The sequence below is a fragment of the Hibiscus syriacus genome, unplaced genomic scaffold (assembly GCF_006381635.1).
Source record: "Hibiscus syriacus cultivar Baekdansim isolate YM2019G1 unplaced genomic scaffold, ASM638163v2 tig00111640_pilon, whole genome shotgun sequence".
Classification (NCBI taxonomy): domain Eukaryota; kingdom Viridiplantae; phylum Streptophyta; class Magnoliopsida; order Malvales; family Malvaceae; genus Hibiscus; species Hibiscus syriacus.
Genome location: NW_024063142.1, coordinates 1,523,596 through 1,538,904, shown reverse-complemented (window position 1 = coordinate 1,538,904; position 15,309 = coordinate 1,523,596). Strand labels below are relative to the sequence as shown.

Sequence of the window (15,309 nt, the reverse complement as noted above, 5' to 3'; positions counted from 1 at the left end):
AAAGCTGAATATCCCAAATTTGAGTATCCGATTTTTTCAAATGGGATATTTGGATATCCGAATATGAATATAAATTTAATTTGACAAAAAAATTAAATTTTAAATTTTGTGATTTAATGTTATATATTCGATACTTCTACTATGCTATATATATATATATATTTACTACACACAATAAATAATTAAATACTCTAATTTTTATTAAGTTAGAGTTTTAATGGGTTAGTGGGTTCCTCATTTATTAGGCTAAATGTATCTAAAATTTAAAGGTCCAATTTTTTCGAATTTTCGGATAATTCAAAAGTGGATTTTGTCATATCTATATCCGATCCGATTATCAAAAAAATGTATATCCAATCCGAATTATTCAAAAATTAAAAAATAGATCGAATATCCGAATTTTTAAATCAGATCAACAGATCGAATTTTTTGCAGAGCTTTATTCTTTAAAATTTTGATGACGTACCAATAAGGCTAGTGAAAAAGTTTGTAGCCTAAAAACTCTTCTCAAAGTAATGAATTCTATCCCCTAATAGTTCTGTAGAAATCTAATGGTATTCTTCTTCAGTTTGGAAACAACATAATGAAAGAACTAAATACTTTGGTCCCCCTCATGTAACCATTAGATTTCTGTCTATATAACAGAGACAGCCAGCTCCATTAACTATTAACTTTATAATTGATTAGTCGTACTAGCTCTTTTGTTGGCCAACTGTGCTTTAAGACCACGCAGCACACCCCATCGGACATTTTCAATTCCCTTGTTTCCGACATCAATTTGCCTTTTTCCTGTAGACTTCTTTTGACATATTGTCTTCTTGATTATTTGAGTTGTCAAGCAATTTTACTTTGCAGGTCCGTAATAGACTTCTTTTGACATATTGTCTTCTTGATTATTTGAGTTCTCAGGCAATTTTACGTTGCAGGTCCGTGCTATTATTTCGGATCCTTCCTGCTCTGAGTCTTGTACAGACACAGTCGTTGAGAGATTGGACCGCTTTCTTCCCTCTTATGTTGCAAGCACCTGCATACATTTTTGTTTCTTAAAAGCCTTTTAATGGTTATAGTAATCGCCTCTCATTTTGGTTTTGAGTCTGTTAAACAAGCTGAGCTACTGGCTGCTCGTAGTTATTAGTTATCTCAAGATTGTTCCATGTTTTCTCTTATTTTCATATCAAATTATGCAGGTCAAGCTGCAAATATAGATGGAAACAGAGAGACTTAACAAACTGGCCTCCTTTCGAAAGAAAGCACTAGAGCATGCGCTGAGATGTTAAGTACTACTTTTTACCCCCCCCCCTTTTCTAAGGACATGGAAATATTTGTAGAGCACTATTGATTGATTATGTTCAATATTTTCTGCTACAGTTCCACAAGTTGAGAGAATAGTCCACCCACCAAGTTGAGAGAAATCTGAGCAAGAAGACTAGTGTAAAGCCAATATTATTTGGCAGCATGTTCAAAATGTTGTAATCCTCTAAACAGTGTAACCAAGGCTTTAATCTGAACAACTATGGCTTCAATTGGTAACAAAGAACCAAACTTTATTAATTTCTTATGCTCATAAAACTTCAACTCTCACACAATCTGCAGAAAGTAAAAAAACACAGGCGGTTCTTTAACATTGTTCTCAAATCAAACAACCAACATTTTTATGCAACTTTGACCACGATGGTCTTGGGCTTTTTAGGCTGAGGCGGAGGTAATTTCTCCACAGTGACTCTCAGAACCCCATCTTGACAAACCGCGGATATCTTATCAGTATTCGCATTCTCAGGCAACTGGAACTTCCTCATGAACTTGCCGGTCCTCCTTTCCATCCTCACGTACTTCACCCCTTCTTTCTCGTCCTTCTCTTTCTCACGCTTTCGCTCCCCGCTCACGACGAGGACGTTGTCGTTTTCGATCTGGACCTTGATCTCGCTGTGGCTTATGCCAGGCATGTCGACGATGAATACGTAAGATGTCGGGTACTCCATCACGTCAGCTGGAGTGGCCGCCATGGCCTTCGCATCTCGAACATAGGCTCGAGACGGGTTGTTTCGGCTCTTTTCTTGCTCCTCCGGGATGTCAAGTATGTCTTCCAGGATTGTGAAGAGTGGAGAATCGAAGCCTAAGTTCCTCAAATCCATCAACAGAAGCTCTAAAAAAAGAAAAATAATGTGTGAAGACTCTTTGATACGTCGTGTAAAAGAACTTGTTCTGAATTCAGACTGATTTAGAAGGTGAAGAAATAATCCACATATATATAGGAGATAAGCAAGAGAGACGAGGGCTCTCGAGATTTATCGGTGAAGATGGAAAAGTGGGTAACGGGTTCTGTCTAGAATTCTGAGGAAGGTGAGCAAAAGTTCTGTAATTTTCTTCCCATAAGGCCATAAAGGGTAAAATTGGCCCAACATCCTGGTAAAAATGAATAATTCATTAGGTGATCTTCAAAATTAATTTAAGATTCACGATAAATGTTACGATACATGATTAATTTATCACGTCAACATGATGAGTTTATCTAAATAATATCTAAATAATATCAAATTCATTATATCGATGTGATGAGTTTCAATAAAATATATTTTTTTATTAGATTTTGTCACGTCGGAGTTACAAATTCTAATAAAAAATATATTTTATTAAAACTCATCACGTCAAAATGACGAGTTCCGAGTTACAATATAAAACTCCATAAATCTCAAAATAAAATATTTAGTGTCGTATTGAGCTAAATAATTAGCCTGACTATGGTATTGGAACAAAATTGCCGGCCATAAAGATAACAATACTTAATCTTACTGAATTGGTTCATATTGTCAATGAACCAATTCAATAAGATTAAGGATTCAGGTAGTATAATTGAAAAAATAATTTAATTAATATATAATATATTTATTAAATTATTGAATAAGACAATAATTCATCGACTTCATAATTTATTTAGAATTAAACACCGGATAAAAATATTTGATGCATTTTTAAAAACCTCAAGCAAATCGGTTATTTTGGCTATAGTTTTCCAACTCGAATCCGGATAAATGTCTGGGACATGACCCCTCTCGAAAAGCCGATCGTGAAATGTTTGCAATGTTTCCCTTTGCCTTAAGGCAGTATGCATCATCATCCAAGTTGAGTTCCAACGAGTTGGACAATCCAAATTAGGACCCAAAGCTTTTTTATTAACAGACTTACAAAATCGTTTATAATCATTTAGTCTTTTGTTGTTGTTACAAAGAATCGATTTTATCATTGTTTTAAATTCTAATCTAATTGGCTCAATAACCTCCAAACCGGCTTGCACGGATAAATTAATTATGTGTGCAACGCAACGGGTATGAAAAAACGCACCGTCTAAAATCGGTGAAAGTAATATTTTCAATCTTGGAACCGCGTTTGTATTATTCGATACATTATCAAAGGATATAGAAAAAACTTTATTTTCTAATTTATAAAGACAAATTATCCGTTTTAAAAGTGTAAATAAATTAGCACCGGTATGCGGCTCACCGAATAATTCAAACGCGATTGTTCTTTTCATCATTTGCCAATTATCTTGATCTAACCAATGTGACGTAACGGCTAAAAAAGAATTTCCGGTATTATGAGGGGAACTCCAAACGTCACATGTAAGCGACACCATAACGGTGTTCTTGGAATCCTAAAATCATTTTTCCCTCGCCGTACGCCACATTTTTATAGCATCTCTTCTAAGGGTAGTACGACTTACTTGAGTATAACGTGGTTGCATTAGTTGTTGAATTGTTGTCGTGAAATCTTCATCATCAAAGTGGTCGAACGGCAATGCTTTTGTAATCACGAACTTTGTAAACGCTTCTCGTAATTTTTCGTTGTCGTAAACAAAAACACCACCTTGCGGTGTAAGATTCGATTGACTAGGATCCGATCTTGAGCGAAGTGCCTTGCATGATTTTGTCAAATGGTTCTTCAACGTTGTGTTTCCTTCCGATGCAAGAAACTTTAGACAAAGTTTACAACGCGCCCTCCTCGAGCCATTTGACATCTCACATAAATCGTAGTGATCCCAAATATCTTTGTTTCGAGTGTGTTCGATCACTCTCACGACTTCAAGGTTTCCCCCGACGGAAGATTCAGCAGTGTTACTCATGATGAATAAAAAATTACAAAACTAAGATTTGAGAGATGTTTAAGTGTTGTGTAATAAGATTTGAGAAAGTTGTAATCAACCAAATACATCCCCAACCTATTTATACATGTTTAGGATGGTAAAATAGTAATTTTTTAAAGAAAAAAACGGTCAAAAACGGTCACAAACGGCTATATTAACGGCTAGTTTTTTAAACCCATACCGGTTTTTTTTCGGATAAAAACCGGTTTTTTAACCGGTTTTTTTCAAACCGGTTTTTTATCCGGTTAAAAAACCGATCTGGGTTTTTTTCTCCAAACCGGTTAAAATAACCGGTTTAAAAAAATCCGATCCGGTTAAAAAAAAACCGGTTTTTCCCAAAACCGATTTCGGATATTTTTTTCGGATATTCGGATATTCAGATTTTTTGTGCACCCCTAGCTGTAGGAAATAGAAGGTTATGCCGATTCCAAGCGATCGACCCGGGGGGAAATTGTATTCATTGAACCACCGAGTTTAAAAAATCACTCCGAGAGGTATTTGTTTTGTGTTAATTTCAACCCATGGTGCATTTATAAAAGTTGGGAAATTTGGAAGATAATACAAGTGCAGTTTATCTTTCCGTTAGTTGAATCCATTGATTGCCTGTGACTAGATGATTCTAGTTTTTGTAGCACAATAAGCCGGCCAGTGCGTATGGTTTTTGAAGTGATCAATTTGGCCATGCAAGGTGCTTCCTTTCTCATAGTGCATGGTGCATGTGGAAATATAGGTGTTAATGTTTATCTACGTTGCCTTCCTTTTGTACTTGAATGGCTTTCATTCCATCATAATCCAAATAAACACTGATTTAAATGTCTTTAATCCCATTTGTACTCGAAATGCAGATTACTTTTGCCATGTTCTCCATTACTGATTGATACGAGTCCAGTGAAGACAGTCGCCCCAACAGATTTCACTTGGAGGAGGAGCATCGAGAGGGCTTCATTTCTTCTTGAATAGGAAAAGTGCAACCATCCATTCTTCTCCATTATTGTATCCAAAGAGTTCTGCAACAGCGATAAAGAAGGTTCGCCAATAAACAGTCCATTTCACAGCCTGATCCTTGCCATATGTCGACTCCATTATTGATTTAACAGCGGCCGAGTTTTTGTCCATCCTCTTGAGCCACTCTTCACTGCAATATAAAACAGTTCTCTGAGAGTGTTTAGATTGTTAACATAGAAAGAAATAGTTTAGCCTCAAGAGTACAGTATTTCTCCAGGAAAAATCAGATTTGTAATGAATTTTATAAAACAACTGCTCTCACCTTGTTTGTGCATAATGTTTACCATTAACAAGCCAATGATTGACAACAGAAACATCATCCTGCACACAAAGGGTGAACAGATGGGCTCAAATATTGCGTATTCCTCTGTAAGGTTAGGCAACAGGCATCATGGCCTGTCATTTTTATTTCATACATAAGCCAGGAAGCAGTATGATATCAAAATCCATGGCTGTTGAATTTCAATTTTCGGTACTCATAGCATATATGAGATGTAAAGAAGGTACAAGGTCTTGAATGTGAAATGCAAATCTTACCTGGAAATAGAGAAGCAGATTAGCAGAAGGCATTGTACCTCCTGTGAAGAAGTACCTAGTTATCCAGTCATCTTCGTTTATGTCCTACATAGTATTGTTTGATCAGCTAAGATCCCTTGCATTTAAAACATATTTTTGAAAACATATGATGTCTAATTAGGCGTATAATTACGCTCGAAATTACAAACAATGTTTCTCAGCACAATCAGTCTATATTGCATACCTCAAAGTGGTAAGCAAATGCTTTATGGCAGAAATAATGAACAAAAAGAAGAGCATCCTGTTTCATCCATTTTGATATCTTCTTCAGAAGAGCCTCATAGTTCTTCATATGCTGTTAAAAGAAGGCTATCAATTTTCAAACTATCAACATTAAAACTGTATTTAGTAGCAGTGACTGACAACAAAATCAATGACCTCAAACATTTCAATCGAATATATCCTGTCGTACGACGCCTCCATTTCAAATGTGCTCATGTCTGCAACAATGATCTCCACATTCTGTAATTCTCCATCCCTATGAAGGGTAACAAAAATCAAAGTGATTAACATGGAATCTTACTTTCATTCAGCAAGCAGAGCGCATTACCGGCATTGCTCCTCAATTAAAGCTTTTTGAGTGGTGGAATTGCAAATCCCTGTGATTTTGCAGTTGGGGTATTTTCGGGCAATGTAAAGAGAAAGTGAACCCCATCCACAGCCGACATCAAGAACAGTGTGACCATCTCTTATTTGGGACCTTTCACAGTAAAGTTCCAACATTGCTTCCTCGGCATCGTCCAGAGTTGTTGACCCATCAGAAAAGTAACAGCAGCTGCATCGTTCCATGAAAGGCGGGAAAAGAAAACCATATCACCCAACAAGAACATTACCACAAAATCAAAAGCTTTCAACATGAAGAAGGTAAAAGAGAGGGAAAAAGACCTGTATTTGAAGTTCCCCAAAACCAACTTGAAGAAAGAGGTTGGCAATTCATAATGTTGAGTTTTAGGCTTATCTGTCTTGATAGCTATGGGCATCTCCCTCAAGGCTACAAAGCAACAAACATAATTAAGTCAAACCGAATCAAATAGGGAAAAAAAAAGATAACATCTATCTAAGAATGATTACATACAATGAGCAAAGTGAAGGAGGTCGGAGAGTTGGAGTTCAGTAGAGGGTCTATAACCAGAGCGAAGACGACTAGCCAAGAGAAACCGAATCAACCTCCTTATAACAGCATCAGGCAACAAATTGCGCTCCAGGGAACTCAACATGAGCCGCACCGTAGCAGCATAAGGCGCCTGCGTTAGACTCTCCATCACCAAACGCTATGCTCTGCTCGATTGATCCTTCAACTTTTCCTTCTGCTGAGACTAGAACCTCTTGAAGTTTCTTACTGTAATGGTTGGTTGATACTTGCTAGACGTGGAAGAAAGGATAACGACAGGTGTAATAAATAGCATTGGCATGTCTCATAAGTCGTGGAACCTTTTCGGTTTGTTTTGAACTTTCATGGTGGAATCGAATCACCCAATCAGAATTCAGGATCATTAATCCTTGTTTACAATTTGTTCATGTGTACCAATCTGAGGGCAGACGAACCCTTTCTACGAATCATAACATGGGGCTGGTAGCACCGTATCCTAATTGCCTACTATTGGGAAATTGTCAGACATTTGGGTTGCCTAAACTAGTTTTGAGTTCGACTTAGGTAAAACAGTCCGTAGTTCCTTGTAGGAAAGACATACATTAAAATAATATTATATAGTTATTACTTTACACTCATATTTATAATTAATTTAATTATAAAAGTTGTCTTAATATTTAAAAATCATCTTCGTGTAATAAAATTATATACCTATTTTTCTATAAAAATTAAAATAATAAATTGTAAATACTAACTTTAAATCTAAATAAAAAAACATAAAATTTAAGTTTCAAAACAAAATTGAATAACAAGCAACTTCAAAATTATTCAAAAACCCTAGTGCCGCTCGTTCTTTTGTATAAAGAATTACTTTTTTTTTCTTTTTAAATTTTTGGTTAGTAGATGGTGATATTAATATGGTGTTGGTTGTTATCGTCGATTTTCATGTATTCTTTACTTTTATTTTGTATTTCTTTATTTTTAATAATGTTGTCTTTATGACACGTTTTTTATATTTTCATGACACATTTTCTCTGTCTTTTAACACTTTCTTCAGTTTTATTTGATTGTTTGTGTCGTTTATTTTTCTGGGGTTGTATTTGATATAATCACGACATATCAAGATGACGTTCATTTATTATCCCACTGATCTTCTGTTTTAGATCCTCGAATTATATTTAGATATGCAGTTCGTTTGTCGGTGGTCTTTCAATAGTTTAATCTTGTATTGTAATTCATTTGTCATGGCAGTCAAATTTGTTTGTTTCTATCTATTGTTTTAGGTTTTTTTTGAATGAGTTTTTTATTGTATGGTCCATATATGATCTCAAGTGAGTAATTTTTTTTGTTAATGGTTTTAGAGGAATGACCTGATAATGTGTTTAGTTTACGATTCTAATTGTAAGTCCTCGTTTTAATTTTAGATTTTTTAAAATAAATTAACTGCTTTTTTCTGTAAAAAAAACATAAAATTTCTTATGGTTACTTAATGTTTTTCGGGGCGTATGGTTTGTGTAAATACAGCGTGATACTGTCATAGCCAGGCTCCTTGGAATCTGAAGATGCCGTTGGTTCCATTTTCGGTAGAATAGTGGAAACCCTGCTAAATAGTGTCCAAAAACCAATAATGACTAAGAAGTTTTGGTTCTTGTTTTGATTTAGTCCAAAGCACAAAATGCATTCATCTTCTCAATAGAACAACTAGCAAGACTAGTGGCTTATTTAGGAACGAATTCAGCTATTCTAGACAGGGACGGGGCCACGATTTCAACTTGAGGGGATAAAGTATAACTTTTCTAAAGTTAGGGGGGCAATTTCATAATTATCCCATAAATATTTATATTTCATATATAAGTGAAATGTAAAAAATAAAAAAAATTGCCGTGTTGGGGCCTCCCAGGCAAAATCTCGTTGATAGTGCGTTGAAATTTTTTTTTCGTGAAATAGTGGGATCGCCAGATTAATTGCTAAAGTAGTGTCCTCTACAGTACCGGGGGTAGGTCGCCATGCACGCCCGGCGACCTACTTGCTAAAGTAGTGTCCTCTACAGTACCGGGGGTAGGTCGCCATGCACGCCCGGCGACCTACCAGGTCGCCATGCACGCCCAGCGACCTGGTAGGTCGCCATGCATGCCCTGCGACCTACCAGCAACGCCCATGCACGCCCAACGACCTCCATGCACGCCCATGCACGCCCAACGACCTCCATGCATGCCCAGGCACGTCCAACGACCTCCATGCACGGCCATGCACGCCCAACGACCTCCATGCACGCCCAGCTCGCCAAAGGTCACCATGCAGTCCATGCTTGGACTGAACAACGTTGGGCCATGCAGGATAGGTAGCCATACAATCCTCTCCACTTGCAGCTGCTCAGGAGAACCTATTCCTCCTGCTCCTCGCGTGATTCCTCTTACATCTGCTCAGGAGACTCATGCATGCAGCTGTAATAGTTGTATTATTGCAGCATGATTTGAGCTGCAAAGTGTCATAGATTTGTGCCCTAGCTTCTAGCCATAGCTTGTCCCTCATGCCATAGCTTCGAGACTGTTCACTCTTGTTATCATAGCTGTATTGGTGCAGCATAAAATCAGTTGTGTTGTATTATTGCAGCGTTCAACGGTTGAAAAATTTACAGCTTTCAACGTGAATTATACAGCTCAAATTGATTGCAACTTACCTACCAACCGTTGAAATATCATATATATTGGATATGAGGGGTTTAGGGTAGAATCATAAGAAAGAAAGAAAATTTGGCGAGAGAAAGGAAATGAAAGGAAAATAAGAAGAGGAAATGGAGATAAAGGCTCAAATATCGTTTGTGAGGTAATTTTTAATTGTTTAATTTAGTTTATTAATATGAAATTATGAAATAATTAGTTTGTTAGTTTAGGGTTTAGGATAAAACAAAATTTAGTTAATTAGTTTGTTAGTATAAATTATTAGTTTGTTAGTTTAAGTTATATTATATTAATTTGTTAGTTTAAGTTATATTAGATTATATAAAAAATTAGTTAATTAGTTTCTTAGTTTAAATTATTAAATGTAAAAAATATTTAATTAATTTGTTAGTGTGTTTAAACGTATATTAAGTTGTTTGTTGAAGTTTAAGTTAAAATATTAAAAAAGTTAATTAATGCTTAATTAGTTTGTTAGTTTGTTATTTTAACTAAATTATATTATAATAAAGAAATAGTTTATTAGTTTAAGTTATATTATAATATATTAGATTATATAAATTTAATTTTTTAATTTATTGTTGTTTAAAGAAATAATTTTTTTACACGTACAGAGCATTATTCCACAACATTTTTCCACGTACATATTGATTCGAAGAAAGAAACAATAAAGGAAAGGAAAGGAAAGGAAATGAGCAACAACTTTTTCACGCTTGTCCATTATAATGGACAGATTATGGAAAATGAGATCGGAGTAGTTTTTCAGTCTGAAAAACCAATAAATATGATGTTCAAAAAAGACATCACATTTATAGAAATGAAGCATAAGATAGAAAGAAAAATTCGAGTTGCAGTTGATGGTTTGAGGTATAGGTTTATGATATGCCCCAACCCAGTCAAATATGCTGCAATTCCACTTGAAGAAGATGATGATATTGGAACCATGGTCGATTACATGAGTTAACCAATATAGCAGTTATTGAGTTATTTGTTGATGTGCATAACATATGTGATGTTCCTGGGTCATCAAGAGGTGTGGCTCAAAATCCATCTGAAATGACTTATATAGTCAGTTTGAGGAGCCGACATACAGGTTCCCGAACAGTTTTATGGCACTATTGGAAAGTGTAAATGAAGTCGGGGGGACATCTGCAACAGAATAGTGTGAGACGAGAAACATACCGGAATTGGTTGTTGATATTGACGCTGAAAATCGATGGGGAGAAATTCATGATGATTCAAGCGAAGATGAAGAAACCGAAGAACCCGTTTTGGGCGGCGACGAAAATATTTTTGGTGGAGGTGCAATTGATGAAGTTCCGGCACCGTATGAAGCTACTCCTCACATGTACGAGATAGACTATGATGCGATGAGGGCACCTGAATTCCCAGACATGCCACATTTACCTCCATACCAAATGACTGCATCATTCGATAATTCTGGTGAATTTTCAGTTGGGGTGCAATTCAGAGGAAAAAATGAAGCTACCCTAGCGATTAAAGAGTACTGCATAAAATGCCATGTTGATATCCATGTTGCAGAGTCCAACCAGAAAACCCTATACGCGAAGTGTGTAAAATATGGCCTAGAGTGCAAGTGGAAGATCAGAGTGTCGAAAAATCAAAGGCACGATGTTTGGGTCATCACGAGGTACAATGGTCCGCACACGTGTTTGCGAAACTTCATCGAACAAGACCACCGACTATTGGACTCCGATGTAATATGTGAATACGTGAAGGCGATGGTTGAAAAGGATCCAAGGATATCTTGTTCAGTGTTAGCTGCATCTATTCGAAGCCAATTTGGATATCAAGTAAAATATGGCAAGGTGTGGAATGCGAAGATGAAGGCAATGAAGCTGACGTATGGAGATTGGGATACATCGTACAATGAGCTACCACATTTGCTACAAGCAATGAGCGATTTATCCCAGGAACCATAGTGAAGTCTCAAACCATGCCCGCATATGACGAAGAAGGTCAACTTCTGCCAGGGAATAAAATATTTCATAGACTATTTTGGGCATTCAAGGCATGTATTGAAGGATTTCCATTTTGTAAACGTATGATCCAAGTAGATGGTACGTGGCTGTATGGTCAATATAGGCATGTACTTTGATGGCAGTTGCTCAAGATGGTGAGCGAAATATCTTCCCAATTGCATTCGCCATTGTTGAGGGAGAGACAACAGAGGCTTGGGATTTCTTTCTGACCAATCTACGTCAATATGTCGTTCGTGAAGATGGAGTTTGCTTGATATCCGATAGAGGAACGGGTATTTTGGCGGCAATTGAACGACCAGGAAGTCGTTGGATACCTCCGTATGCATATCCGACATATTGTATCCGTCATATTGGCAAGAATAGTATCGACCAATTTCATAACGCACACATTCGTAGCGAGATAGTCAGCATGGGTAAGTTTTATTTTCAATATTTGTGCATTTTTTACATGGTTTTTTTAATTGCGGTTTAACACAGTATATATGAAACAGGATACGACTACGTCGACCAAATTTTGATAAGAGATTGGAGAATTTGAAGGTATTTTACGATGATCAGCGTGTTTGGAAGTGGGCTTCAAAAATACCGCGGGAAAAATGGTCACAAGCATATGACGAAGGTCGGAGATACGGACATATGACCACAAACCTTGCTGAGGCCATTAATTCGGTACTAAAAGGTACACGCCATCTCCCAATTGCGAGTGTGATGAAAGAGACGTACTTTAGATTGGGTAAAGTTTGGTCGGACAAAGGCAAAGAAATAGAGAGTCTTATAAATAGAAGTAAAACTTGGGCTCCTACAGTGGTGGAATCAATGGAAGCAAATGAGCGATTGGCAACATCAATGGTTGTCATAATTTCGACCGAGTTGGTCATACTTTTGTCGTGTCGTGCATACGTCGTAACGTCGGAGGAGAAGACCAAACATTTAGAGTTGATTTACGACATAAATGGTGTGATTGTGGTCGTTTTCATGCATGGAAATATCCGTGTGCTCATGCAGTCGCAGCATGTATGTATGCTGGTGTAAGCGCATACACTTATGTTGATGAGTGCTTTCACTTACGTAGGATATTAAATGTCTACAGCTATGAGTTCAGACAGATACCAAATGAATCATATTGGCTCAGAAAAGATCATGACGAATGGCTGCCAAATCCAATGCTTCGCAGAAGTCCAAAGGGTCGACCTGAGTCCACTCGTATTCATACCAGTATGGATTTCCATGCTAGAGAGAGAGGTCAAACAAAGAGATGCGGATTATGTAGGGGTGAAGGCCATTCAAAAAACAATTGTCCTAATTTACCAAGATATAGGCCTCATCATTAGTAATGATATATGTATTTCTATGTATTTATAAGATTTAGTAATGATTAGTAATGATGAAATTATTATTAATATTTAATGATTTAATAGTAATTTGATAGTAATGATTAGTAATAATGAAATTATATTAATTATGTATGATTTGATAGTAATGATTTAGTAATGATTAGTAATAATGAAATTATTATTAATTTTTAATGATTTGATAGTAATGATTTAGTAATGATTAGTAATAATGAAATTATTATTAATTATGTATGATTGATAGTAATGACTTAGTAATGATTAGTAATAATGAAATTATTATTAATTTTTAATGATTTGATAGTAATGATTTAGTAATGATTAGTAATAATGAAATTATTATTAATTATGTATGATTTGATAGTAATGATTTAGAAATGATTAGTAATAATGAAAATTATTAATTTTTAATGATTTGATAGTAATGATTAGATAATAATTTATTATTAATATTTAATGATTGATATTAATGATTTAGTAATGATTTGATAGTAATGATTTACGACTTGAACAATGAACAATGTTTGGTTCAATTAACCATATTTTCGTTACATAACTAGTAATGAAATTATAATAATGATTTGATACTAAAATCATTATAAATATGTAGAATTTGTTAATGTTTGAAAAACTAGTCTAATGTCAATATTAAATTTGTAACAAATAACAAACTAGTTTACAATTGTTGCCGATGTCGGGGTGTTGTTGAATGATAATGTTGGGGCGGACGTCTGATGCGTTGTGGCCGTTGCGGTTGCTCAGGAGTATGGTACCCATCCTCCTCATTCGTTGGGGGCATTTGAACTGACATGTGTTCAAAGTCATACGTCGACGAAAACATGGGAGAGTAGATGGATGCATCAGGCTGCACAAACTCTGGTATGTATGCATCGCCGAACGGTTGTGGTGCGCTATTATCCACATCGGTCATTTCCGCTTCAGGTTGTTGAGATGAACCCCCACTCCCACTTGGTATAGAGTATTCAGCTTTACCAAATCTTTTCTTAAACCTCAAAAATTGTCGCCTCTCTATAATTGTTGTCAAGAATGGCTTTCCATTCTCCAAAAAAGCAAGGTAAGCGAAGTCTCAAAATTAAAGTCGTCGTCTTGAATATCGTCAAGAATTGGCATGAATGAAGCCCTATTGTTCCAAGCATTAATGTAGATTGCATGATTCTCAACCCAATTAACATTTTCTTTACGACGACTATCAAATCTGTGCAGCTGGTCATGCGTCTCAACCCAATTCACCTGACGACGACCATCTAAGATTTGGAGGAGGTCATGATCCCATGGACTCCGCGGAATAGGTTGGTGGAAGTGAAATTGCAACACTCTATCCCCAAATTGGATCTCAACAAACGCAAAATGATCAATGGTGTAACAGCACACCAATATTGACACCCATCTAAAAATCGTGCGGTATTAACGCAAGTATTTCTCCATTCATGTATGGTCTCCAATTAAACTGTAAAATTACAAAAACAATAAAATTTATTTAAATCAAATAATATAGTTAATTTAATAATAATTAAAAATAACAGATTATACATACCTCCTTTTTTGCCTTAATGTCGATCTTCAGCCTGAACTCTTTAATGTTGTTGTGCACCAACCCCGTGCCTTCAATTTTATGCCTCCATCTGCATATCAATCAATATAAAAATATGGTCATTTTTATTTTATAATTAATATTTTATATTAAAATAGAGAATTCATATTACCTTCCGGCAAGCGGAAAGTCAACCGCAGTCCGACTAATCGGTGTCAAAAACGGAAGTCTATGCCAAGCCCATGACTGTAGCAGCAACAGACATCCACCGATTTCTGCTGTATTATTATCATTCACGACTAATGACGTCTTGCACATCTCACGATACAAGAACGCCAATATCGCCGATCCCCAGCTATATTGCCTACTATTCTCAAAATTTCTTAAAAAAAGAAGATATTGAGTGTGAACATAACTACCGGATTTATCCGGCATTAAAATACCCCCAATCAACTGTAATATATGCTCGTGTTGCATATATATTTCGTGCTCCGTACTATTTGGTTGAAGCTGAAATTCATTCTTCAACCATGACAACCTCACACGCCACCCTTTACACTCTGGTGGTACGGCGTTTTCCCAAGAAACAAGCTACAAAGTTGTGCCACATTATTAAACTCATGTGACGTTACCACTGGCATCCCATTTGTTTGGACCCCGAGCTGTAATGACACATCCTCCAGAGTTATGGTACATTCGCCACACGGCAAATGAAACGTGTGCGTTTCTGGTCTCCAACGCTCAATCAAGGCACTGATCAAACCTGGGACCAACTTGAAATCTCGCACAAATGTTACATACCAAAATCCAGCCTCCTGCAAGTTTTCTTCTATCAATCTATGTGGCTTGGGCACTTTATGTAGCCGATGACGAAGGACTCGTTGCTCGTCCTCCTGCAATTAAATATTTCAAAGA

The 15,309-nt window shown here is 36.3% G+C and overlaps 2 protein-coding genes across 2 annotated transcripts; both read right to left on the bottom strand.

The window, feature by feature from the left end:
- Positions 1-1,569: 1,569 nt before the first annotated feature.
- On the bottom strand, positions 1,570-2,324 carry LOC120166363 (17.6 kDa class II heat shock protein-like). Its single transcript, XM_039175626.1, has one exon. The coding sequence runs from the start codon at positions 2,130-2,132 to the stop codon at positions 1,653-1,655; it is 480 nt and encodes a 159-aa protein (XP_039031557.1). The 5' UTR covers positions 2,133-2,324; the 3' UTR covers positions 1,570-1,652.
- Positions 2,325-5,029: 2,705 nt separating this feature from the next.
- On the bottom strand, positions 5,030-7,071 carry LOC120166362 ((S)-coclaurine N-methyltransferase-like). The gene is made up of 8 exons (XM_039175625.1): positions 6,795-7,071; positions 6,605-6,710; positions 6,270-6,494; positions 6,098-6,197; positions 5,904-6,014; positions 5,681-5,764; positions 5,406-5,464; positions 5,030-5,273 (listed from the first exon to the last, which is right to left on the bottom strand). The coding sequence occupies exons 1-8, from the start codon at positions 6,979-6,981 to the stop codon at positions 5,081-5,083; spliced, it is 1,065 nt and encodes a 354-aa protein (XP_039031556.1). The 5' UTR covers positions 6,982-7,071; the 3' UTR covers positions 5,030-5,080.
- Between the last annotated feature and the right edge of the window lie 8,238 nt (positions 7,072-15,309).

Excerpts from the sequence above, each read along its gene's own strand:
- LOC120166363 (XM_039175626.1), bottom strand. The coding sequence starts at position 2,132 with ATGGATTTGAGGAACTTAGGCTTCGATTCTCCACTCTTCACAATCCTG.
- LOC120166362 (XM_039175625.1), bottom strand. The coding sequence starts at position 6,981 with ATGGAGAGTCTAACGCAGGCGCCTTATGCTGCTACGGTGCGGCTCATG. Across the intron at positions 6,015-6,097 it reads ATTCGATTGAAATGTTTGAG|CATATGAAGAACTATGAGGC; the intron begins GTCATTGATTTT and ends TTCTTTTAACAG. Across the intron at positions 5,465-5,680 it reads ATCTGCTTCTCTATTTCCAG|GATGATGTTTCTGTTGTCAA; the intron begins GTAAGATTTGCA and ends CTTTGTGTGCAG.